The sequence below is a fragment of the Cetorhinus maximus genome, chromosome 22 (genome assembly GCF_964194155.1).
Source record: "Cetorhinus maximus chromosome 22, sCetMax3.hap1.1, whole genome shotgun sequence".
Classification (NCBI taxonomy): Eukaryota; Metazoa; Chordata; class Chondrichthyes; order Lamniformes; family Cetorhinidae; genus Cetorhinus; species Cetorhinus maximus.
The window spans coordinates 7,906,148-7,933,828 of record NC_135900.1 but is presented as its reverse complement, the minus strand read 5'-3'; the positions used below and the strand labels follow the sequence as shown (position 1 = coordinate 7,933,828).

Here is a 27,681-nt window from a genome sequence, read left to right as displayed (position 1 = left end):
ATCTTTATTAATTGAATTTAAATTCTCCCAGCTGCTGTGGTGGGATTTGAGCCCGTGTCCCCAGGATAATAGCCTGGGCTTTTGGCTTACGAGTCCAGTGACATTGCCATTATACCACCCATGCCAATGCTTTGACCAATTAGAGTTGAAGCACCTGGTTTGAATTTGAACAAAAGCTTGGCAGTTAACTGTTCCCTGCTGCATTCTCCATGGCAATGCCTCTACCAATCAGAGTCCACTTGCCAACCAATCAGCATTGTCTTCTCATGCAGCATAAATTGTTGGTCCCTTTACTACTTATGGTTTTACAAACTGTCCTAATGAGTGCAAGAGGAAAAGCTTTGACAGCATGTCTGTGTTTTCAGCAACACTCAAGTTCTGTACCACCAAATTACTGTTTAAAACAGAATTTTATTAAGTATACATTTTGATGCCTTCCCCCATACCAGCTCATTCCATTTGCCAATTTTAAATCTATGACAGAATCTCATCCTACCTCACATCTTCCTTTATTTTCATTACTAACCCCTGTGACGTGAGATGAAATACTCTGCTTGAACCCTGAATATATCACATTGGATGAATTCCAAGTGTCAACAAGATTTTTGATTTTTTCGAACTCCTGGAGTTTCTGTGTCACGTTGATGACAGTCTCCTCATCAGTGACAATCTTAAGAAATTGCTAATGATAAGTAATTGCACCATGTCTTTAAAAAGAAGCTGATGAGTATTTCATTTCCATAGCAAATTTTCTTGAACCCCCCTCCCCCCCACCCCACAAATCCCCTGTTCTGAACAGTCCATTATCATCAGTCAGGTTTTAACTCGACACAGCAATTATTTTTTAGCATAATGTCATTTAGACATTGGGATTATGTAAAACCAAAGCTTGGGGGCCAGCCATTCACTGGTTCATTCCCCATGCCAATGCTTTGACCAATCAGAGTCGACGTGCCTGGTTTGAATTTGAACAAAAGCTTGGCAGTTAACTGTTCCCTGCTGCATTCTCCATGGCAATGCCTCTACCAATCAGAGTCCACTTGCCAACCAATCAGCATTGTCTTCTCATGCAGTATAAATTATTGGTCCCTTTACTATTTATGGCTTTACAAACTGTCCTACTGAGTGCAATAGGAAAAGCTTTGACAGCACGTCTGTGTTTTCAGCAACACTCAAGTTCTGTACCACCAAATTACTATTTAAAACAGAATTTTATTATGTATAAATTTTATGACAGCTGTGGCCCAGTTGGTAGCTCTCTCGACTCTCAAGGTTCTGGGTTCAAGTCTCACACCAGGACTTGAGCACAAAAATTGATGCTGGCACCCCTGCGCAATACTGAGGGAGTGTTGCACTGTCAGTGGCGTTCTCCTTCAGATGAGACCTTAAACTTGAGGTCCTGTTTGCTCTGTCAAGTGGATGTGAAAGATCCCATAGCATATTCAGACAAGAGCAGGGGAGTTATCCCAAGTGTCTTGGCCAATATTTATCCCACAATCGACATCACAAAAATAGATTACCAGGTCATTATCACATTACTGTTTGTGGGAGCTTGCTGTGCACAAATTGGTTGGCGTATTTCATACATTACAACAGCGACAAAAAGGCACTTCATTGGCTGTCAAGCACTTTGGTGCATCTGGTGGTGATGAAAGATGCTATCTAAATGCAAGCCTTTTTAATATAAATTATCAATAAATAGGTTATGGCTTTCCATATTTGCAGTGTAAAGCAGAAAGTATTTAATGTAACCTGGAACTGGCTTGGAATATAAAGGAAAGTTGGACATCATCTTGTTATCTTGGCTCAGATGATTTATGACCGAGTCCCAGATTACCAAGTATTTCCAGCTCACAAATAGACTATTTGACCCTAACTGGTTTATTCTGGTTGTTGTGCTCCACATAAACCTCCTCCCAGTCCTCTTCATCTAACTCCATCAACATAATATTCTATCCCTTTCTTCCTCACGTGTTTATCCAGCTTCCCCTTAAATGCATCTACACTATTCACCTCAATAATTCCACGAGGTAATGAGTTCCACATTCTCGTCGCACTGCAAAGAAGTTTCTCCTGAATTCCCAACTAGGTTTATTAGTGACTATCTTATATTGATGACCCCTAGTTCTAGTCTCACCCTCAATCTTCTTTATGTCTACGCTATCAAATCCTTCCAACAACAACAGCTTATATTTATATAGGGCCTTTAAAATAATAAACATCCAGGAACATGATAAAACAAAAATATGACATTGAGCCACAGAAGGAGATATTATGTCACGTAACCAAAAGCTTGATCAAAAAGGTGGATTTTAAGGAGTGCCTAAAAGGATAAAAGTGAGGTACAGAGTCAGAGAGGTGTAGGTATCCCAGAGTTTAGGACCCAGACAGTTGAAGGTGGGGCCACCAATGGTGGAATGATTAAATTTGGGGATACCCAAGAGGCCAGAATTAGTGGAGCGCAGATATATTATCATATTAATTATAATTTTATAATCTTAAAGACCTCTATCGAGTCATCCCTCAGTTTTCTCTTTTGTATTGCTGAAAAAAGACATTTTGTCAAAGCTTTTCGTCTTGCACTCATCAGGACAATCGCAAGAATACCAATGTCAGGAGAAGCAACAACTTTATACTGTATGAGAAGAGAGTGCTGATTGGTTGGCAAGTGTACTATGGTAGAGGCATTGCCATGGAGAATGCGCCAGTTAACGGTGACTGACAGTTAACTGCCAAGCATTGTTTGAAATTTAAACCAGGCAACTTGACTTTGGTCAAGGCATTGCCCTGAGGAATGAACCAGTGAATGGCTATCACTTATTTTGTTTAGCTGAAACAGGTACAATGTGTGTACCTATTCTTTCTGTCTGCAATAAATGGCCCTGTGTCAGTTAATCTCCCTCACCCTCTAACCTAGCCTTGACCTTGTCTTTTGCTCTACCTGCCCCTCCCCACTTTTTCAACAGCGTACTCCTACCCGTCTTTAGTTCCGAAGAAGAGTCATATAGGACTCGAAGCGCTAACTTTTGTATAAGCACTGGAGTTTATTTCTGTAATAAAAGCAAAATACTGCAGATGCTAGAGATCTGAAATAAAAGCAGAAGGCGCCAGAAAAACTCAGCAGTTGTGGCAGCATCCATGGAGAGAGAAACAGAGTTAACATTTCAGGTCAATGGCTTTCTATCAGAACTCCAGTGCTTAGTTTGCTTTCCTATATTCCCAGCTAATTCAGACTCGATTTACCGGGTGTTACAGCCTTGTTAGCTAAGTGATGCAAAAATATTTGAAAATGTAACTTGCGATCTGCTTTTTTTTAATGAACATAGACAATAGAAAGATACAACTATTTGAATATTGCTGAAAAGGCAGACATGTTGCCAACGCTTTACACCTCTCACACATCAGGACAAATGCAAGAATGCCAAATTTCAAAGGATCTCAATGATTTGTTAATACTAAAATTCACAGAGCTTTATAAAGTTTTACAATAAGCCATTACTGTTCCGTTTCCAGAGAGTCTTGCATTGAAAAATATTTTTGACCAATTTTTCCATATTATCATTCAATTGAGATGGAAATAAAATTTCCTGTTTGTCCAAAGTGCTCTTGTGATCTGGCATCAATTGTAAATAGCAGAAGTTTGCTGCCCCTCTGGCAGGTAGATGGCTGAACCTCCTTCACGTCACCCCCCCCACCTCCTCCACCATCAGAGCAAGTCAGCCATTAACCCTGGGCCATCCTTAGCATGCTGCCATTGTTTCTACTTCCTGGCAGTACCCAAGGCTGCAGAAAGAGGTCACTAAAGAAACACTGCAGCCTGTAAGCAATAATTTTCTATTCTTAAACACGCAAGTTGTTCTGTTGGAGGAGAAAGTGGTTGCTAACAATCTTGTCATTCAGGTTAAAATAAATAAGCTTTGAGAAGCAAGGACAGCCAGCATCAATTTGTTCAAGGCGAGACATGTTTAACGAATGAATTGTTTTAAAGTAATGAAAGCTGCAACAACAGGATCCCAACTGATATTGAATCACAGAATGGGCACAACACAGAAGGAGACTATTCAGCCTGCCCAGACCATTCCAACTCCCTGCAACAGCAACTCACCTAGTCCCACCCTCCTGCGCTCTCCCTGTGGCCCTGCAATTTTTTTTTCCCCTCAGCTGCTCAGCTAAATCCCTTTTGAAAGCCACAATTCAATCTGCCTCCATCAGACTCTCAGACAATGCATTCCAGATCCCAACCACTCGCTGTGGGGCAGTTGGATTAGTTTGGGATTGATACAAGGCTATGGACATTGTGAATTTATGTTCCCCTCACATCCCCAATGTGAACCACCTTGGGCTTCCCCAGGTTGTGAAGGATTGGTCCTCAGACTCTGCCTTTTGATGATCACCAATCAGGTCCCAATGAAAAATATACATCTTCCGTTTAGTGCAATAGCCTCTCATATCAAGAAAACGGCTGATAGGATGCTCATTTGAATGATCAAAATGAAGCCTGCAGGCGGGCTAACACATTTTATTGTTTTATTTTGCCTTGAGTAAAGGGAATTGGGACTTAATACTGTTGCTGTGCAAATTTTCTCTTTTTTAAAATTTTATTTGTAAATAAACAGTGAACATGGGAGGCGGAGCACATACTCAGACCAGTGCCCTGCTGACATGTAGCCCCCCATAAGTCAGATTATACCAAATTCTGGATATTTTTTGCTTCATGTTGGGCTCAATACTTCCCACTAAAACAATCCACATGCTCCATGTGAAACCATTAGACTAGTGAACTGAACTAAAAAGAGAATTTTGGAGCCCGATTGTTGGCTTTCAGTGATATCCTACTTTCGCACAAATGGAGAATATGACCATTAAACCGGTTTTGACCTCAGCTAGGTACTTGCTCCTTTTTTAAATTCGTTCATGGGCTGTGGGCGTCGCTGGCTAGGCCAGTATTTATTGCCCATCCCCAATTGCCCTTGCATTGAAGAGTCAACCACATTGCTGTGGGTCTGGAGTCACATGTAGGCCGGACCAGGAAAGGATGGCAGAATTCCTTCCCTAAAGGGCATTCTCAGTCTGATCACTCTTGTTACATATTGTTACGATGCATCTTCAGAGACACAGGTCATTGAACCCAACTGGTCCATACAATGCATTGGTAAGACCACATCTGGAGTACCGTGTACAGTATTGGTCTCCAATTAAGGAAGGATGTAAATGTGTTGGAAGCAGTTCAGAGAAGATTTACTAAGCTAATACCTGGAATGGGCAGGCTGTCTTATGGGGAAAGATTGGACAAACTAGGTTTATATGTGCTGGAATTTGGAAGAGTAAGAGGCGACTTGATCGAAACATATAAGACCCTGAGGGAATAAAAACAGAAAATTCCGGAAAAACTCAGCAGGTCTGACAGCATCTGTGGAGAAACAGAGTTAACGTTTCGAGTCTGTATGACTCTTCTTACCAGCATCTGCAGTATTTTTCTTTAATCTAAGATCCTGAGGGGTCTTGGCAGGGTGGATGTGGAGAGGATGTTTCCTCTAGAACTAGGGGTCAGAGTTTAAAAGTCAGGGGTCGCTCATTTAAGACAGAGATGAGGAGAAGTTTTTTTCTCTGAGGGCCAAGAGTCTTTGGGACTCTACTTCCACCACCTTTTGAGGAAGAGAGCCTTTGAATGTTTTTAAGGCAGAGGTAGGTAGATTCTTGATAAAGCAGGGGGGTGAAAGGTTATCGGGGTAGGTGGGAATGTTGTGTTGAGGTTACAGTCAAATCAGCCATGATCTTACTGAATGGCAGAGCAGGCTCATGGAGCCTAGTGGCCTACTCCTGCTCCTAATTTGTATGTTTGTAAGTATGTTTATGCTCCACACAGGCCTATTCCCACCCCCTTTCATGTCCCACTATCAGCAATAACCTGATTCATTCTCCCCTTCATGTAGTTATCTAGCTTCTGAAATGCATCTATGCTATTCACTTCAGTTACTCCTTGTAGGAGCGAGTTCCACATTCCCATCACTCTCTGGGTAACAAGGTTCCTCCTGAATTCCCTATTGGATTTATTCATGACTATAATATGTATTTTCTGTAGTTTTGGTATCTCCCGTAATTGGAAACATTTTCTCTACGTCTACCCTATCAAACTCTTTCATTATCTTAAAGAGCTCTATCAGGTCACAGAGAAAAGAGTCCTAGCCTGTCCAACCTTCCCACATCTACTATATCCTCTCCATTCTGCTTTCATCATTGTAATATTTTTTCTGCACCCCTCTGGTGCCTCTATGTCCTTCCAATAGCATGGAAATCTGTTCACAGCACTCTAACATGTGGTCTAACCAAAGTTTGATACAAATTTAACATAACTTCCCTGCTTTTCAATTCTGTCCCTGTAGAAATGAACGTCATTGTTTAGTTTGATTTTATTTTTTAATGGCCTTAATAATGCGTATAACTATTGCTGGTGATCTGTCTATCTGTAGCCCCAGATCCCTTTGACCCTTTAGAACCTGTATTAAACATGACATGCTTTAATTGTTTTCCATATTGTCAATGTCGGTGCTCTAACTGCTCCATCAGATGACAGAGAACCATCTAGGGTGCAAAGCATTGGATAAGGTTGCTCATTGCAGTAGTGCCTTACTAGGGGCTGCAATGGAATCCAACATATGGTGATTCACAAGTTGCTGTCTGTTTTGCAATCTAGATTTAATGATAAAAATCAAAGTGCATTATATAAAATAAAGACAAAACAGTAATACTTTTAAGATGGGAGCTGAATTAAAGCTTGTGTGCCTTGACCCAATTATCTGCTGCCCTCTACCCCTACTTAATTACCCTCCATCGTGTTATGTGGCACTACCACCATGCTAAATGGGATAGATTTCGAACAGATCTAGCAACTCAAGACTGGGCATCCATGAGGCGCTGCGGGCCAACAGCAGCAGCAGAATTTACTCAAACACAATCTGTAACCTCATGGCCCGGCATATCCCCCACTCTACCATTACCATCAAGCCAGGGGATCAACCTTGGTTCAATGAAGAGTGCAGGAGGGCATGCCAGGAGCAGCATCACGCATACCTAAAAATGAAGTTTCAACCTGGTGAAGCTATAACACAGGACTACTTGCAGCATAAACAGCATAACCAGCAAGTGATAAACAGAGCTAAGCGATCCCACAGCCAACAGATCAGATCTAATATAAAAACAAAATACTGAGGATTCTGGAAATCTGAAACAAAAACAAAAATTGCTGGAAAAACTCAGCAGGTCTGACAGCATCTGTGGAGAGGAAGACAGAGTTAACGTTTCGAGTCCTTATGACTCTTCTTTGGAACAGATCAGATCTAATCTCTGCTGGCCTGCCACATCCAGTCGTGAATGGTGGTGGACAGCTAAACAGCTCAATGGAGGAGGAGGCTCCACAAATATCCCCATCTTCAATGATGGAGGAGCCCAGCACAGCAGTGCAAAAGATAAGGCTGAAGCACTCTCAACAATCTTCAGCCAGAAGTGCCGAGTGGATGATCCATCTCGGCCTCCTCTGGAGGTCCCCAGCATCACAGATGCTAGTCTTCAGCCAATTCGATTCATGCTACATGATATCAAGAAACAGCTGAAGGTATTTGATACTGCAAAGGCTATGGGCCCTGACAATGTTCCGGCAATAGTACTGAAGACTTGTGCTCCAGAACTTGCTGCACCCCTAGCCAAGCTGTTCCAGTACAACTCCTACACTGGCATCTACCCAGCTATGTGGAAAAGTACCCATGTATGTCCTGTACACAAAAAGCAGCACAAATCCAACCCGGCCAATTACCGCCCCATCAGTCTACTCGATCATCAGTAAAGTAATGGAAGGGGTCATCAACAGTGCTATCAAGCAGTGTTTGCTTAGCAATAACCTGCTCAATGATGCCTAGTTTGGGTTCTGCCAGGGCCACTCAGCTCCTGACCTCATTACAGCCTTGGTTCAAAAATGGAAAAAAGAGCTGAACTCCTGAGGTGAGGTGAGAGTGACTGCCCTTGACATCAAGGCAGCATTTGACCGAGTGTGGCATCAAGGATCCCTAGCAAAACTGGAGTCAATGGGAATCAGGGGGATTGAAGTCATACCTAGCACAAAGGAAGATGGTTGTGGCTGTTGGAGGTCAGTCATCTCAGCTCCAGGACATCACTGCAGGAGTTCCTCAGGGTAGTGTCTTAGGCCCAATCATCTTCAGCTGCTTCACCAATGATCTTCCTTCCATCATAAGGTCAGAAGTGGGGATGTTCGCTGATGGCTGCGCAATGTTCAGCACCATTTGCGACTCCTCAGATACTGAAGCAGTCCATGTCCAAACGCAGCAAGACCTGGACAATATCCAGGCTTGAGCTGACAAGTAACATTCATGCCACACAAGTGTCAGGCAATGACCATCTCCAACAAGAGAGAATCCAACCATTGCCCCTTGATGTTCAATAGGGCATTATCATTACTGAATCCCCCACTATCAACATCCTAGGGGTTATCATTGACCAGAAACTGAACTGGACCAGCCATATAAATACTGTGGCTACAAGAGCAGTTCAGAAGTTAGGAATCGTGTGACGAGTAACTCACCTCCTGACTCCCCAAAGCCTGTCCGCCATCTACAAGGCACAAGTCAGGAGTGTGATGGAATACTCCCAACTTGCCTGGATGAATGCAGCTCCTACAACACTGAAGAAGCTGAACACTGTCCAGGACAAAGCAGTCCACTTGATTGGCATCCCATCCACAAACATTCACTCCCTCCATCGCCGATGCACAGTGGCAGCAGTGTGTACCATCTACAAGATGCATTGCAGGAATTCACCAAGGCTCCTTCGACAGCACCTTCCAAACCCACGACCACTACCACCTAGAAGGACAAGGGCAGCAGATAGATGGATGGGAACACCACCACCTGGAAGTTCCCCTCCAAGTCACTCACCATCCTGACTTGGAAATATATCGCCGTTCCTTCACTGTCGCTGGGTCAAAATCCTGGAACTCCCCTCCTAGCAGCACTGTGTGGATGTACTTACACCACATGGACTACAGCGGTTCAAGAAGGCAGCTCACCACCACCTTCTCAAGGGCAATTAGGGATGGGCAATAAATGCTGGTCCAGCCAGCAAACCCCACATCCCATGAATGAATAAAAAAAAAAATCCTGACTGCTTTACATACTGGCCCAGGTGATCAGTTAATGTGGGGGAGCTGGTGGCGTGCTGGTAATGTTATTGGGCTAGTAATCTAGGGGCCCAGGCTAATGCTCTGGGAGACACGTGTTCAAATCCTGCCATGGCAGCTGGTGGAATTTAAATTCGGTTTATAAATCTGGAATTGAAAGCTAGTCTCAGTGATGGTAACCATGACAGCTTTAATAGATTATCATTAAAAGCCCATCTCGTTCGCTAATGTCCTTTAGGGAAGGAAATCTGCCCTCCTTACCTGGTCTGACTCCAGATCCACAGCAACGTGGTTGACTTTTCACTGACCTCTGAAAGGGGCTAGTAAGCCACTCAGTTCAAGGGCAATTAGGGATGGGTAACAAATGTGGCCTTTCCAGTGACACCCACATCCCAGGAAGGAATTTTTAAAAAATGTGTAAATATCAAATAAAATTGTGTATTTTTCAGTCAAAGGGAAATCCAAAACCTTTGGACACAGCTGAGAAAAGATGAGTCGTATTTACTGACTCATTTTGAGGAGTTCCTGGCGAAGGTTTCCATTCAGATCCAGGAGTCCAACGGGGAAAGGGAAATGATGGAGTGTGCCCTGAAAAGGTTTGTTTGAGTGCTAAAAATCTCCAGCCGGCTTAAAGTACATACAATATTTTCACCCTTTTCTGTATCTGTTCATGGATTACCTGAAATCTTTTCCCATGTTACCAGTTTAAACTACTCCAGCAATAAGCAGTGCTATTTTATTCGTTATGTACTGATATTTTCAATAGAGGAATGTGAGGTGGAGTTTGATCGAGTCGACAGGGCTCCCACTGCCACACTCGGAAGTCGGTGGGATTACCGAGCAAGTGGGAAGGGGCTGGCCGATAGCCATCGTGCAGCAGCCAATTAGGGGGAGAAGAGAAGCCTGGAGCCACCCAATTACACGGGGAGGGTGGCCCAGTGCTTCTATGCTGTGTTTCCCCAATAGATGCAGCTCAAGGTCTGGGAAGCTACTGCCCTTCCATTGCAGACCCTTCAGAAGGTCATGATGGGCGACCTCGAGGCCTTGAGGGCCAGAATCCCGGCAACAGCTGGGGCACTTTGACCGCTTAGGGGCACTGGTGCAGTGGGTATGCTGTCATCCTGAGAGAGGTCAACAGATGCCTCTCCCAGGGCATTAAGGGTCACTTTCCTGGGGCTGGACCTCAACTTCTAGGGCTCTGCTTGAGAACTGAGTGCAGGAGTGCGGTGATGTTCTGGGAACCCCCATCAAGACTGGTCCCCGAAGCCAAGGTTGTAGATATCTGAGCTTCCATGGAGAGCCATGGGGTCTGTCTGGAGGAACTCTGTGTTGGAGTGCACTTCTGTAATGTTGATGGAGCCCACCCCATGTTGCATGTCTCTATGCCCTGTGCAAAGTTGAAGCTAGGCTCCTCCATGTTGTTCAACATGTCCACCAAACTCCCTGGCAGATTGCCTAGTGTTTCCTGTTTTCTTTCCCCTCTCATTGGCCCTTTTTGGTAACCTGGGCCCTCCAAGTCAACACCTGACCCCCCCTGCAGCAATGCCATTGTGCAGCCTTGCCCTCTGGTGAGCCAGCACCCAGAGCGTCCTATCCTCTGCCCTGGCACTTATGCCAGGTAATTAATCAGTTGAAGACATTTCCACTGCCCACCCTCTAAACTACCTGTGAAGCCCCCTCCCCCTTTACCCTCTGCCCCTTGCTTTTGCCTTCTACCCTGCCCCTGCTCTGCCCCTTGCCTCAGTTGCGTTCCCCCCTCTCTCCAGCCCCACTCCCTGCCACCCTCAGCCACGCCCCCTGCCCCTAGACGCCTGATTCTGCTGAGATCAGATTTCTCGGGCCTTGTCACGTGCTATAGTTTTTAATCCATGATTCTGCCAGTTTAATCACTATAATCTGTTGTCACCTTGTCTCACTGGGCCCAGCACGTCCTTATTCACAGCTAGACCCTGCGGCCCGTTATCTAAAAGCACCTTTAGCAAGGTCAGAGTAACCTTTCCTAAGGCGACAGAGCCACTTGCACTGCTCAGTGTTCAATCATGCTGTTCGCTAAGAGGTTTTGAGGTAGTAACTGGCTGTTTGAGTTATGAGAATTTGCATGGGTGATTTGATAAAGAAGATTGAGAAATGAAGTTTGAGAAAGTTTGAATGATTCAGACTTTCTGGTGCTTTACTTAGAATTCAAGGTAATGATCGGCTGTTTGAATGGATTTGCATTAGTTTCATCGAAAATTAAGTTTGGAATGATGAAGCTAAGTAAATGTGTTGATTATTTATAGAAAAGCAGCTGAGCATGGTGAAGAAATAAAGCATCTCTCTAATGAAATGGAGCAGCAAATGAAAAGTGAAAAAGACAGAATGTTTAACCAAGTAAGGACTTTACATAAAAACACTCAAGTGTGGCGAAATGTTTTTTAACTTCTAGATTTGTCTATTCATTTCTAACGTAGGTTGTAGACACTGGGATAGATGTTACAAATGTTGTTCTTCTTACTTTCTTTTGTTCAGAATTCAGAATCGAAATCACGATGCCAAGAACTTGAATATTTGTTGGGAATTAAAGAGCAAGAACAGGAGCAACTTATTCAGAAGCAGAATAGGGTAAACTGGGTGCAATTCTGGATCTTGCTCTCAAGTGGCCTAATTTTAACGTTATGTCCCTTGTTCTGGAGGCCCCATATATTTGTCCTATCAAACCTTTTCTTGGTTGCCTTATGAGGAAAGGCTGACCAGGTTGGGCCTACACTCATTGGAGTTCAGGAGAATAAGAGGTGATCATGTTGAAACATGTGAGAGGCAGTGCTGTAGTGGTATTGTCACTGGACCCCTGGGTAATACACTGGGGACCTGAGATCAAATACCGCCATGGTGGATGGTGGAGTTTGAATTCAATAAAAATCTGGCATTAAAAGTCTAATGACGACTGTGAAATAATTGTTGTTAAAAACCCATCTGGTTCACTAATGCCCTGTAGGGAAGGAAATCTGCTGTCCTTCCCTGGTTTGGCCTACATGTGACTCCATGCTCACAGCAATGCCTGGAACCTACACAACAGGGACTGCAATGGTTCGAGAAGGCAGCTCACCACCACCTTCTTGAGGGCAATTAGGGATGGGCAATAGATGCTGGCCTAGCCAGTGATACCCTGAATGAATTTTAAAAAAAGATCCTGAGGGGACTTGACAGGGTGGATGCTGAGAGGGTGTTTTAGTCTGGAACTGTGGGGCACAGTTTCGAAATAAGGGGTCTCCCATCCAATACAGAGGTGAAAAGGAGTTTTTTCTCTCTCAGAGTCATTAGTCTGTTGAATTCTGTTCCCCAGAGAGCAGTGGAGGCTGGGCCATTGAATATATTCAAGGCTCAGTTAGACAGATTTTTGATTGACAAGGGAGTCAAAGATTATGGGAAGCAGGAAAGTGGCATTAAGACCACAATCAAGTCAGCCATGATCTTATTGAATGGCAGAACTGCTTGATGGGCTGAATGGCCTCCTCCTGTTCCTATTTCTTATGATCTTATAAATCCCTTCATCATTTTAAACACCTTGATCAGATCACCCCTCAATCATTTAAACTCAAGGAACTACAAGCCAAGCCTATACAACCTGTCCTCATAATTTAACCTATTTATATCCCTGGCATTATTCACACCCTCCAAGGCCACTATATCCATTCTGAGGTGTGGTGCACAGAACTGAACACAGTTACTCCAGATGGGATCTAACCAGAGCTCCATATAACATCACTTCCAACCTTTTATACTCCAGCCCCCTAGTGTAGGCCAACATTTCATTAACCTTTTTTGATTTCAGTTTGTATCACTAGTCTTTAGTGATTTTTGTACATGGAACACTGAATCTCTTTTATCCACAGTTAGTTAGTAGTCAGTAGAAACCACTCCAATCTCCTTTTCTTGAGTCCAAAGTGGATGACCTTGCCTCTTCTAACATTGGACTCCATTTACCTTATCAGTGACCCCATCAGAAAGCTCAACTTTACTTAGACATGATTTACCCTTAACAAATGCATGCTGGCTGTCTGAGATCAGCTAATGTTCAACTGCTCTGTCACTCCCACCCTAATGAGAGATTCTAGTAGCTTCCCCACAACTGGTGTTAAACTACCAGGCCTGGAGTTACTGGTCTCTCGCTCTCTCCACTGTCCTTAAACAATAGTCACATTTTCAAATTTTTCCAATGAATAAAGCCACAATTCCTGAATCTAGAGAATTTTGGAAGATTGTAACCAGTCTTTCTGAACCGGGGTCTCACACAATCAATTCTGCGGGGGAGGCCCGAAGGAATCAAGTGCCTTTCTGGCACTTAATTGGCCGCCATCAGGCTTCCCCCGCGATTGAGGTCCCCAGTGGCTGAAGTCACAACTGCCAGCCAATCACAATCTTCAAGCTACCAGCACTAACGGGAGTAGTGGCAACTGGTGGTAATGCACCCACCAGAGGCCCAGGATCATCGTGGGATCCCAAACCAAAGGTGAGTGAAGGCAGTATGGGGATCGCAGGGTGGGAGTTTTGGGAGAGGGGGTTGCAGGAAGGTCTGAGGCAAGGGCAGGGAGTGGCTTTCAGTGTCCACCCCACTGCCGGGTGCTGGGTCCTTCAATTGGGCACAATGTGCTGGAGCCAACCTTTACACACTTTTATAACCATTTATTTACAGAGATACACATTACAAACATCTGCCTCCTTAGCCAACCACCACAATTTCAGTCTGTTTCTGTTCATAGGAGCACAGGGGAATCCACAGTTAATGCCCATTATCTGCACACAATTAAATAGAGTTAACATACAATTAACATGCCATCCTGCCCTCCAAATATATTTTAGTTCAGCCCCTTCTACAAATGCACTTCCTTTCAAAGAGGTTGAGATCCTCGAGAAAAAGCTTTGGTAGCAAAAAAAAAGAGAATTCTGCAATTGCAGTTATTGATGGGCCAGATTTTCTACCCCCAACACTGGCAGGCATTGTTGTGGGTGGGACAGGAAAAGGTGTTGACACTCAGAAGTGTCGTGAACCATATTCTGCATTTCTGCATGAGGGGACCTTATAAAAGATATGTTCAAAATGTCCTCCTCATGCTCCCATGCCCCTCATGTCCCCAAATAACCTCCTATGGTCCCTCATGCCCTCCATGCCAAGCTATGCCACTCCACCCAACCCCTCACCCCCCCCTTGGCCCCTCATGGCCCTTTTCCAAGTTATGGCACTTCAATGCCCATTGACCCACTATACATCATATAGAACCAATGAGCCCAATAATTCCGTTGCTCAGCTTTTTGAGTACGTTAATGGATGTCAGGGGCTCTCAGCCAAGAATACATAATGAGCTTGGCTGAGAGCCCAGAAATCCATTAGCCTGTTGAAACACTTGGGACTCAGGGAAAACACTGCTTGATTGATAGCTCTGGCTTTCTGATCTCTGCTGTCAATTGTACAATATTTACTTACACAAGGTTAAGAGGTTTCAAGTGCTTGTAGTTTCAGCTATTGAAACTTTAAAGGGTTTGGGTGATTGACACTTAAATTCCTTTTCAATGTAAGGCAATTATTAAAATTCCATTAAAGTTATGGATGACTTTTTAAAAAGTGTTTATTTGCACACCCTATTGTCACTATGGGTTTCATTGGTTCCATACTGTGTATAGTGGGCCAGTGGGCATGCAAGTGCCACATTTTGCATAGGGAGCATGAGGGACCATGGGGGGTTTGGGTAGAGGGTCATATCTTGGCATGGGGTCCATGAGGGGGTCATAAGAGTTGTTAGGGGGCATACCTTGGCATTGGGGTCATGGGGGCCACAGGGATGGATGGATGGGGTGGCATGGGGGGGGTGGTGGTTGTGCAGGGTGAGGGCTTGAGGACTTTTCCGTTTTTATTTTAACAGCAAACAGCCCTTTTAAACAGTCTGCCCCTGCGCCCGGCAGCCCTTGTGACCACCTCTGAACTTTCTCCCACGTCGGCTGGCCAGACACCAGCCCCCACCGCGCACCCCCCCACCCCCTCCCCAACCCCCACGATGAAAATCTCATCCTTGTGGCCACTTTCTCCCAAGGGGGGACAGGGTGGGACAAGCTGGGAATTTTCCCGACTCTCGGTACCCAGCTCGAGGATGAAAATCCAGCCCATGAGGTTCTTTTTTAACGTTTAAGTGTAAAATATTAGAAATCCTCTCTCTGCACATTCTTTCTAGCTTTTGCCACTAGAGGTTCTTCTTTCCTGCCGCAGTTATGACGTCTTTTGCTGACTTAAAATCGTCCCTCTAGTTTCACAATCCTTTCCCACCAAAGTTCAAAATGCTTTATGAAAACGTTTTATCTGCAAATTTTTTATCTCAGTTGCTGCATTTTGACGCTAGAGGGATTTTTCTCTTTAGATTCTCATGAAGAGTTCTCAGCTGCTCTTCCAGGGTAAATTTGAACTGAGTGTTTCTCAAAGTAAAGGTTAGTGTGAGAGGGAAGGATTACTTCAGAGTGTACTAAGCCACTCCACAACATGCCACAACAATGTAACAATGTAAAACCCATGCAATGGTGGAGTGCAGATGTATATTAATTTACAGATGTAATGAGTGCCCAGGTTAATTGAGAGGCTGGAGCCATTGAGGACCTAGTTCTGTTATGTTGTTAGACATTTTGTACATTCCAAATATGTGCTAATGTTCCTTTATTTATCACAATGTTTGGGCATACAGATTGCACCCGGACGGATATCTCAGCCTGGAGTCTACTAGTCAAATCAGTTAGGAGATGACTTCAATGTTCTGCAGACAAAGGTTTATTTTGTTCTCTGGGTAAGAACATAAGAACATGAGAACTAGGAGCAGGAGTAGGCAATTCAGCCCCTCCAGCCTGCCCTGCCATTCAATACGATCATGACTGATCTCATTTTGGCCTCAACTCCAATTTCCCGCCCTCTCCCCATAACCTTTCAGCCCGTTACTAATTAAAAATCTGTCTATCTCCTCCTTAAATTTATTCAGCGTCCCGGCATCCACTGCACTCTGAAGTAGTGAATTCCACAGATTCATGACCCTTTGAGAAAAGTAATTCCTCCTCATCTCTGATTTAAATCTGTCACCCCTTAGCCTAAAACTATAGGCTCTCATTCTAGAATGCCCCACAAGGGGAAACATCCGCTCCACGTCTACTTTGTCTATCCCCTTTAGCATCTTATATACCTCAATTAGATCTCCTCTCATCCTTCTAAACTCTAGCAAGTATAGGCGTAAGGGTGATGTTAATAAAGCTTTAGTCACTGTACAACTGAAAGCAAAGCATGGTTACTGTTGACACTGGGTCAGTGTGTCGGAGTCCAGTGAAAATGGCCAGTCTTATTGTCCGTCTGTCTTTGTCGATTCATATCAGTTGGAGAGACGGTGTGTAGAGCTGCAGAGTGAGAAGCAAGAGTCAAAGCTAGAGAATCGGAGACTAAAACAGATCAATGAGGAGTTGGAGAAAGATCTCCAGAAAGCAAATGATGACCTCCTCTGTGCTCAGCGTCAAGTACAGGTGCTGCAGGAAGAAACATATCAGCAGCATGAAGAAAGAGAAATGTGAGTCCCTGTGGCAATGACCATGTCTTTGATAAAATGAAAACAAGCTTTGAAACTTGAGATATTGTAGAACATTCATAATAGAGGTAATAATGTAATGGGTAGTTAGAATTGCTAATATTGACATATGCTATTGCCATTTGGATATTCAATCACTTTTCAATTTGCAGTGAACAACATTTTTTTCAGTTTGTTATCCTAATGATCTTATTCTGTAGAATTGTGCTGATCTGGTACCTTTATATCCCAGGAGGTTCTTGTGCAGAATCCAGTGTTATCTTTTAAAAGAATATATATACTTTATTGGTATGGTATGGTCAACGATCCAAGCCCAACAGGAAATAGAGAGAAGTAATTTGGAAATTTTATTCCACACATTGCTATATCACTGTCAGGTTCAGTCCTAAATTTAATACAATCTTCCTCATCAGTCCAACCAGGCAAAGACTGCAAATATAGTTGTGAAACTGTTCAATGCTGATTGATAAAGACTTTTATTCCATTCTTACTTGATAAAATTGATGGGGTTCTTTTAGGAATTGACAGATGAAATGTAATGGATGTGCTTAATCAGGACTTCCAGAAAGCTTTTGACAGGCTACCACACAGGAGAATATTGGAGAAGGTGAAGGGGTATAGAGTTAAGGCCAAGTTAACAATTGGAACAAAAACTAATTAGAAGGGAAGGAACAGGGGGTCAGAGTTAAGGACAGTTTCTCCGGTGGGTGGAGGTAGGTATTGGTATCTCATAGGCTTCTATTTATTCTCCTCGTCTCTTCACTTTGAATGTCAATGAATTGGACATTGGGCCCGAGGGAGAGCTGTCCATATTTGCAGTCAATATTCAAATAAGAGACGGTGTAAATAAATTTAAGGACCAAAAATATATACAAGGGGATAATGATAGGATGAAGGAATGGACAAAAAGTGGCAGATTTAGTTTGCTTTATGCTTTCATGGAACCTGGGTGTCACTGGCGAGGCCAGCATTTGTTGCCGAGGGGACATGGAGATAAGGTGAAGAACAAGAGATTTAGGACAGAGTGTGTGAGAGAACTTTGTTATGCAGATCTTTTACTTCCTTGTTGTTAATTGGATCCCAAACCAGATGGTGAAGTATAAAATTAGATGTGAATCCTTTTCTTGATAGTAGGTTTATTTACAGAATGCAGCATTACATACCTCTGCCTCCTACCTACCAACCAACCCAGTGTCCCAGCAGGTCCCTCTTTATATTCTCTTATTGAAATAAACCAAATAATCAACAAAATAAACTAAGAAGCAGGGCTGACAGCCCCTGATGGGGCACTGTAACAAAAGTCAAAGGAAACTTAACTAACTAAACCAAAATAACATTCCTAGTCACTCTTTATATGTGCTCAAGATACTTAATCAATAAATATCCTCCACCTGTTTATCCTTAACCTTAGCAATACAATTAACATAACATTAACACTTTTCACTGGTTGTTAACAGTATTTTGATGGAATGGTGAAAGGAGAAGGAGGATGTGACATGCATTGTGCTATAACAGAGCAAGTGTGTGTTATAATTCTCCCCTTTTGCCTCGTGCAGCTGATCAGAGTGAGTGTCTGCATTCCATGATGTGCCCATTTAATTTTCAAATTGCCCCTTCACTGATTTAGCAATGCTGGTGGCAGAGATGTATAAGTATTTCTAAGGCCTCGAGGATGATGTGTTCCTGGTGTTAACCTGAATCATATAAACAAACCTCTCCAGTTTCAACATCCAATTGTCCCTTCAGAAAATGGTGGATGTGTGGCAGAGGCTGAGAGCTGGTGGATTCTCTCATTATCTCCGTTCCCAACTGCTCCCAAACTATCTGAAACCCAACCATAGCAATAAAAATAAGGAAAAGTTTGAGCTTATTGTTGTATTTCTGCTTGTGCAGTGTTTGATGGTTACATAACAGGGTGTAAACAGAAAGCTTGTTGGAAACCTTCTTATGCTGGTTTATGGAATCATAGAATGGTTATAGCACAGAAGAAGGCCAATCAACCCATCTTGTACATGCCAGCTCTTTGCAAGAGCAACTCTGCTAGCCCCACTCCCCTGTCCTTTCCTTGGGACCCAACAACTTTTTTTCTCTTCAGGTGTTTATCCAATCCCTTTTGAAAGCCACAATCGAATCTGCCTCCACCACACTCTCAGGCAGTACATTCCTGATCCAAACCACTTGCTGTAAAAAAAGCTTTTCCTCATGTCACAGTTGTTTCTTTTGACATTCATCTTAAATTGTGTCCTCTGGCTCTCAATGTTTCTGCCAATGGGAAGCTTCTCCCTCTCTACTCTGACAGGAATTTGTACACCTGTGCTAAATCTCTTCTCAATCTTTTTTATAAGGAGAGCAATCCAAGTTTCTCCAATCTATCCCCGTAACTGAGGTGTCTCATCCCTGGAATCTTTCTTGTAAATCTTTTCTGCACTCTCTCTAAAGCCTTCACATCCTCCCTAAAGCGTGGTGCCCAGAATTGGACACCGTACTCCAGTTGAGGCCAAACCAGCGTTTCATGCAGGTTCGTCATAACTTCCCTGCTTTTTCTACTCCGTACCCCTATTTCTAAAGCCCAGGACCCCCTTTGCCTTTTTAAACACTTTCTCAACCTACCCTGTCACCTTCAATAATTTGCACACATATACCCCCGGTTTCTCTCTTCCTGCTCGCTCTTTAGAATTGTGCCCTTTACTTTACATTGCCTCTCCTTGTCTTTCCTATCAAAATGTATCCCTTCACACTTCTCTTTAAATTTAATTTTAATTTCATCTGCCACTTGTCCACCCATCCCACCAGCCCGTCTGCATCTCCTTGAAGTCTGTCACTATCCTCCTTAAAGTTCACAATACTACCAAATTTCTCATCTGCAGGTTTTACAATTGTAGTTGTCCACCAAAGTCTAGGTTATCAACATATATCAAGTAAAGCAATGGCTCTAGGACCGACCCATGGGGAACCCACTCTCAACCTTCCTCAATCTGACAAATAATCGTTCACCACCACTCTCTTTTTCCTGTTACTCAGCCAACTTTATATCTACGCTGCTCCTGTCCCTTTTATTCCATGGGTTTCAACTTTGCTGACAAGACCATTATCAAATATCTTTTGGAAGTCCAAGTACACCACATCGACTGCATTGCCCTCATTTACCCTCTCTGTTACCTCATCAAAAGACTCAATCAAGTGAGTTAAGCATGATTTGCCCTCAACAAACCCTTGCTGACTTTCTTTAATTAATCCACATTTGTCCTAGAGACTGTTACTTTTTGTCCCAGATTATTGTTTCTAAAAACTTCCCCACCATCAAGATTAAACTGACTGGCCTATACTTGCTGGGTTTACCCTTGCACTCCTTTTTGGACAAGGGTGGAACATTTGCAGTTCCCCAGCCCTCTGGAACCACCCCTGTATCTAAGGAGGATTGGAAGATAATGGCCTGTGCCTCCATCATTTCCATCCTTCCTCCCCTCAGTGTCCCAGGATGCACCCTGTCCGGTCCTGGTGACTTTTGATTGAGAATGACAAAATTAAACAATGAGAATTAAAAGGCTGGAAACTTAAATTTAAGAACAAAAAAACTAATGAGGAGTAATTTAATTTTTAAAGCTTGATAATTACATAGCTGAATGATGTACTTCCCTCAGGGAGCTCTATCGAGTGACTGAGGGCCTGGAGAGAGAGAAGCTGAGCCTTTGTAAACAGTTGGATCTTCTCAGGTAAGATGATGAAATCAGTACTGCGGCCAACATTCAATCTTGATTGTAAATTTGATTGTAAATCCTGATTATAGTTAATCAAGCCTTGAGATCACAGGGTGAAGAACGATGATCAAGGGTAAGAAGCCTAACCGCTTGTAGTTTGGCCACAAAAGATTTGAGATTTGTGCAAAGAGCAGGATCTATATCTTTTTAAGTAATGTGGTGATATCAGACATTGTTAAAATCATAACATCACCAGGAAGGGAGTCTGTATATTGATGCTGGAGGTGAAAGGTTTTTTTATTCATTTGGCCCAGGGGAGGGATGGAGTATTAAAGTCAGGAAGTCTTGCTACAACTTTACAGGGTATTGATGAGTGCACAGCTAGAGTACTGTGTACAGTTTTGGTCACCTTACTTAAGGAGGGACACACTTGCATTGGAAACAGTTCAGGGAAGGTTCACTAGGCTGATTCCTGGATTGAAGAGGTTTATGTTGTGAGGAAAGGTTGAGCAGTTTGGGCCTATACCCATTGGAGTTTAGAAGAATGTGCGGTGACCTTACTGAAACATGTAAGATTCTGAGGGGGCTTAACAGGGTGGGTGCTCAGAGGATGTTTCCACCCCCCCACCATAGGGGAATCCAGAACTAGGGGGCACAGTTTCACAATAAAGGGGCCTCCCCATTTTAATACAGAGATGAGGAGGAATTTCATCTCTTAGAGGGACGTTAGCATTGGAATTCTTTTCCCCAGCGAGCAGTGGAGACTGGGTCATTGAATATATTCAAGGCTGAGTTAGGTTTTTGATTGGCAAAGGAGCCAAAGGTTGTTGAGGTCAGGGCGGGCTGCAACATGGAGTTAAAGGCCACAAACAGATCAGCTATGATCTTATCGAATGGCGGAGCAGACTCGAGGGGCTGAATGACCTACTCCGGCTCCTATTCCTTATGTCCCTATTTCTTAACAGGCTTTGATCCAATAGATGTCATTGCCCTGTGGTGTTGAACATTTCTGATTTTGAAGTGACCAAATATCACTGATGAAAAACTGAAGTATTAAAATAGTAACTGGCAGCTTTGTACAAATGGAATCTGAGAGTTGAATCATGGTAAACACAGCAACAGTGCATGAAAATATCACATGCCAATCGCTTTTTTAATAATTTGGGAGAAGGTTTGTGTGCAGCATAAACCAGTTGGGCCAAATGGTCTGTTGTAACTCCATGCATTTTAAGGTCATCCAATATAGTTGTGATATTTAGTTAACAACCCTTTAATTTATTCTGCCCCTTTAACACCATTGCTCTAAATTAGTAGCTGGTTTCCCCACCCCTCGTTGAAGTTGGGTGTAGGTTTCTTGCATAGGAACATAGGAAATAAGAAGTAGGAGTAGGCCATCCTCAAGCCTGCTCCGCCAATCGAACAAATCATGGCTGATCATCAACCTCTACTCCATTTTCCCCCATTATCCCCATACCCCTTGATGTCATTAGATCCAGAAATCTATCGATCTCTGTCTTGAACATGCTCAATGATTGACCTTCCACAGCCCTCTGGGGTAGAGAATTCCAAAGATTCACCACCCTCTGAGTGAAGAAATTCCTCCTCATCTCCAACTTAAATGGCCTACCCCTTATTCTGAGACTCTGTCCCCTGGTTCTAGACTCACCAGCCAGGAGAAACATCCTATCCACAGCCACTCTGCCACACCCGGTAAGAATTTTTAAAGTTTCAATGAGATCACTTCTCATTCTTCGAAACTCTAGAGAATACAGGACCAGCCTCCTCAATATCTTCTCCTAAAACAGTCCCACCATTTCAGGGATTAGGCTGGTGAACCTTCATTTCACTCCCTCTGTGTCAAGTATATCCTTCCTTAGGTAAGGAGACCAAAACTGTACACAATACTCTAGATGCAGTCTCACCAAGGCTGCATGCGGGTTAATAAATGGTTCACTTTTTAAAAATTGCTTTGCATCTAGCACAAGATGTGACACTTTTATGCTTGTTGTGATGTGTTAGATGCAAAACTGCAACCTCTTTCCCACTTTATTTTGTCATCTTATTGAGTCTGTTAATATCAATGGCATCAATTTTCCATTTAGACTCATTCCTGATCAACAACTCAATGCAGTGTATTGATGGTAATATTGTGTAGTTCAAGAGAGAAAAAGCCACCTCAAAGAAGATTGTTTAAGCCATCTATAACTGGACAATACACAGAAGAAGAAGTAGCAACAACTTGTAAACTTTAGAGATTTAGAAATGTCCTAATGATGACATGACTGATGACATCAGTCGAATCATCTAAGTGTAGAGTCATAAAAAATTTGGAACAATTTGTGTAATATAGATAATGAACAGATTTGAGAAATATAAACGATGTCCTCAAACATCATTTATCTCGAGAATTAGCTGTTTATGCAAAGAATGATTGGCAATTGCAATGGTATTTTGGTGCATAATTATTCCCATACGTGCACTGCAAATTCAAGACTGTTTATTAGATTCATGTTCATAGCTGTTGAGTAGCATTTTGTTACTTGTACTGCATTGAAATGTACTGCAGGGAAATGAACAAACATCTTCGAGCTGAACGAGATTTCTCCCTGGCTGGTTTTCAGGTGGGTCCCTGTCTGTTTTTTTTTCAATGTTTTTAAATTATAAACATTGTGTTTCTCTTCTCAAATAAATTGCTGCCGTAATTGCCTTGAAAATAGACACTGTCATGTGACTGCGAAAAGATTTTGTGGGGATCACGCATGACAAAGAAGCTATAAAATGTTTCACATCTTTAAAAATTTCACAGAAGCCTTCCATTCCCGGATCTTCCAACTTACGGAATCACAAAGCAGCGACAGTCACTGATCAGTGTGCAGGCACCGGGGTGCTGTCAAACAGGTCAGTTCCCAGCGACCGTGCTATCCAATTTGGTCTCCATATTTAAGAAAGAACACACTTGCATTGGAGGTGGTGCAGCAAAGGTTCACTAAATTGGCCCCGGGGATGAAGGGGTTGTCCTATGATGAAAGGCTGAGTAAATTGAAAAAATACTCTCTCAATACCAAGCTAGGTGGGAAGCTAGGTAAGATGTGGGGAGGACACGGAGAAGCTGCAAAGAGATATAGACTGGTTAAGTGAATGGGCAACAAAATGGCAGCTGGAGCATAAATAGGGGTGTGTGAAGTTATTCACTTTGGTCATATGATTAAAACAGCAGAATACTATTTAAAAGGCGAACAACTTATAAGTGTTCAAAACAAAAACAGAATTACCTGGAAAAACTCAGCAGGTCTGGCAGCATCGGCGGAGAAGAAAAGAGTTGACGTTTCGAGTCCTCATGACCCTTCAACAGAACTGAGTAATATTAGGAGAGGGGTGAAATATAAGCTGGTTTAAGGTGGGGGGGTGGGGGGAGAGAAGTTGGTGGGGAGGTGGTTGTAGGGACAAGCAAGCAGTGATAGGAGAAGGTAATCAAAAGATGTCACAGACAAAGGAACAAAGAGGTGTTGAAGGTGGTGATATTATCTAAACGAATGTGCTAATTAAGAATGGATGGCAGGACACTCAAGGTACAGCTCTAGTGGGGGTGGGGTGGAAAGACTGACAAGGCATTAAAGGTATAGATTTAAAAGTAATAGAAATAGGTGGGAAAAGAAAAATCTATATAAATTATTGGAAAAAACAAAAGGGAGGGGGAAGAAACGGAAAGGGGGTGGGGATGGAGGAGGGAGTTCAAGATCTAAAGTTGTTGAATTCAATATTCAGTCCGGAAGACTATAAAGTGCCTAGTCGGAAGATGAGGTGCTGTTCCTCCAGTTTGCATTGGGCTTCACTGGAACAATGCAGCAAGCCAAGGACAGACATGTGGGCAAGAGAGCAGGGTGGAGTGTTAAAATGGCAAGCGACAGGGAGGTTTGGGTCTTTCTTGCGGACAGACCGCAGGTGTTCTGCAAAGCGGTCGCCCAGTTTACATTTGGTCTCTCCAATGTAGAGGAGACCACATTGGGAGCAACGAATGCAGTGGACTAAGTTAGGGGAAATGCAAGTGAAATGCTGCTTCACTTGAAAGGAGTGTTTGGGCCCTTGGACGGTGAGGAGAGAGGAAGTGAAGAGGCAGGTGTTGCATCTTTTGCGTGGGCATGGGGAGGTGCCATAGGTGGGGGTTGAGGAGTAGGGGGTGATGGAGGTGTGGACCAGGGTGTCATGGAGGGAACAATCCCTACGGAATGCCACCAGGGGGTGTGAAGGGAAGATGTGTTTGGTGGTGGCATCATGCTGGAGTTGGCGGAAATGGCGGAGGATGATCCTTTGAATGCGGAGGCTGGTGGGGTGATAAGTGAGGACAAGGGGGTTTCCTGCTCTCTTGCCCACATGTCTGTCCTTGGCTTGCTGCATTGTTCCAGTGAAGCCCAAAGCAAACTGGAGGAACAGCACCTCATCTTCCGACTAGGCACTTTACAGCCTTCCGGACTGAATATTGAATTCAACAACTTTAGATCTTGAACTCCCTCCTCCATCCCCACCCCCTTTCCGTTTCTTCCCCCTCCCTTTTGTTTTTTCCAATAATTTATATAGATTTTTCTTTTCCCACCTATTTCCATTACTTTTAAATCTATACCTTTAATGCCCTGTCAGTCTTTCCACCCCACCCCCACTAGAGCTGTACCTTGAGTGTCCTGCCATCCATTCTTAATTAGCACATTCGTTTAGATAATATCACCACCTTCAACACCTCTTTGTTCCTTTGTCTGTGACATCTTTTGATTATCTTCTCCTATCACTGCTTGCTTGTCCCTACAACCACCTCCTCCCCCAACTTCTCTCCCTCCACCCCCCCCCACCTTAAATCAGCTTATATTTCACCCCTCTCCTAATGTTACTCAGTTCTGCTGAAGAGTCATGAGGACTCGAAACGTCAACTCTTTTCTTCTCCGCCGATGCTGCCAGACCTGCTGAGTTTTTCTAGGTAATTCTGTTTTTGTTTTGGATTTCCAGCATCCGCAGTAGTTTTTTATTTTTAACTTATAAGTGTTGATGTTCAAAGAGACTTGGGTGTGCTACTACAAGGAAGGTAGAAGGTTAGCAAGCAGGTGCAGCAAGGAAGACAAATGGCACATTGTCCTTTATTGCAAGGGGATTGGAGTACAAGAATAAAGAAGTCTTGCTGCAGTTGTACAGGGTTTTGGTGAGACCACATCTGGAATCCTGTTTGTAGTTTGGGTCTCCACATTTAAGGAAGGATATACTTGCATTGGAGGCGATACAGCAAAGATTCACTAAATTGTTCCTGGGATGAGGGGGTTGAGCTATGATGAGCGGCTGAGTAAATTGGGCTTATATTCTCTGGAGTTTAGAAGAATTAGAGATGATCTCATTGAAACCTACAAAATTCTGAAGGGGCGTGACAGGGTAGATGCTGAGTTGGGGAATGTAAACCATGGGGCACAGTCTCAGGATAAGGGGCCAATCATTTAGAACTAAGATGAGTAGAAATTACATCACTGAAAGGCTTATGAATCTTTGGAATTCTCTCCCCCAGAGGGTTGTGGATATTTGATTGTTGAATACGTTTAAGGCTGGGATAGACAGATTTTTGGCGTCTCAGGGGATTAAGGGATATGGGAAACAGGTGGGAAAATGGAGTTGAAGCCCAAGATCAACCATGACCATGTTAAACGTCAGAGCATGTTCGACGGGCTATGTGGTCTCCTCTAGCTCTTATATCTTGTGTTCTTGTGTTCAATAAGCTCACTGACCTATTTAACCTTTTACCTGATGGTGTGAGGATGTATTCATTAAAATATGGAAAATAACCAAACAAATTCTAAAGTTACATTCTGTTGTTTAAAGATACTGGGTGTAAATATTTAATGAAGAAAGGTTTATTAGGGAACTTTAGACAGGTCAGGGCAATGTTCCTTCAGATTTCTCTTTGCCATGCGCAGCCTGTTTGTTGCACTGTATGGTCCCTTTAAGATTGCATGCATGCTCTTAAAGGGACCGCTGCTTATGCACGGCCTGTTTGTCTCCTGTGTGGCACATTCCCAATTCCACATAGCCGGGCACCTGTACAAACATTGCTTGGGGCTAGGAACTTGCACCTGTTTCATAGTCTGAGGATTAATCACCTGAGCTCAAAGGACACCTGAAAAAATATCCTTTAGTAAGCTTACATATATAAATGAGGGGCTTTCTGTCCCTTGTAGATTTTGGACAGGTCAAGGGGCACTGGCGTTGGGCCTTGTGTCTTGTGGGGCATTCTTCAACCGTCAGCTGAAGCTCCAGTTTTATCAATAACATTTTTAAAAAAAATTCCTGTGGAGCCAAAGGGTAAGCCCCCACCCCCCCACTCCCCACCCCCCAAATCCAATCAGCAGCAAATGCAGAGAGAAGCCAGCCAGTGATTGGCTGAGCAGCAGAAAGTGAGAAGGTATATTTTGAAGGTAAGTTCCAGGGCCCAGAGCATGAGGCAGCCGGAGCAACGGAGCCCAGGTGAGGCAGCCAGAGTGGGGCCCACTGGTGTCTGAAGTGAGTGACTGGAGACTGTATGTGTGTGTGAGAGAGGGAGTGTGAGGGAGTGGGGGGAGAGGGAGTGTGAGGGAGTGTGAGGGAGTGTGGGGGAGTGTGGGGGAGTGTGGGGGAGTGTGAGGGAGTGTGAGGGAGTGGGGAGAGGGAGTGTGAGGGAGTGGGGGGAGAGGGAGTGTGAGGGAGTGGGGGAGAGGGAGTGTGAGGGAGTGGGGGGAGAGGGAGTGTGAGGGAGTGGGGGGAGAGGGAGTGTGAGGGAGTGGGGGGAGAGGGAGTGTGAGGGAGTGGGGGGAGAGGGAGTGTGAGGGAGTGGGGGGGAGAGGGAGTGTGAGGGAGTGGGGGGAGAGGGAGTGTGAGGGAGTGGGGGGGAGTGGGAGTGGGGGGGAGAGGGAGTGGGAGTGGGGGGAGAGGGAGTGGGAGGGAGTGGGGGAGAGGGAGTGTGAGGGAGTGGGGGGAGAGGGAGTGTGAGGGAGTGGGGGGAGAGGGAGTGTGAGGGAGTGGGGGGAGAGGGAGTGTGAGGGAGTGGGGGGAGAGGGAGTGTGAGGGAGTGGGGGGAGAGGGAGTGTGAGGGAGTGGGGGGAGAGGGAGTGTGAGGGAGTGGGGGGAGAGGGAGTGTGAGGGAGTGGGGGGAGAGGGAGTGTGAGGGAGTGGGGGGAGAGGAGTGTGAGGGAGTGGGGGGGAGAGGGAG

At 44.0% G+C, this 27,681-nt stretch overlaps 1 protein-coding gene across 1 annotated transcript in view; it reads left to right on the top strand.

Moving 5' to 3' along the window:
* The window catches only part of cracr2aa (calcium release activated channel regulator 2Aa), a 106,304-nt gene that overhangs the window by 34,829 nt on the left and 43,794 nt on the right, over positions 1-27,681 (top strand). Inside the window, exons 5-11 of the mRNA XM_078567715.1 lie at positions 9,637-9,783; positions 11,467-11,557; positions 11,696-11,788; positions 16,565-16,752; positions 20,412-20,483; positions 23,035-23,089; positions 23,275-23,366. Coding sequence (XP_078423841.1) covers positions 9,637-9,783; positions 11,467-11,557; positions 11,696-11,788; positions 16,565-16,752; positions 20,412-20,483; positions 23,035-23,089; positions 23,275-23,366 — 738 coding nt within the window. The remainder of the gene's footprint in view (positions 1-9,636; positions 9,784-11,466; positions 11,558-11,695; positions 11,789-16,564; positions 16,753-20,411; positions 20,484-23,034; positions 23,090-23,274; positions 23,367-27,681) is intronic.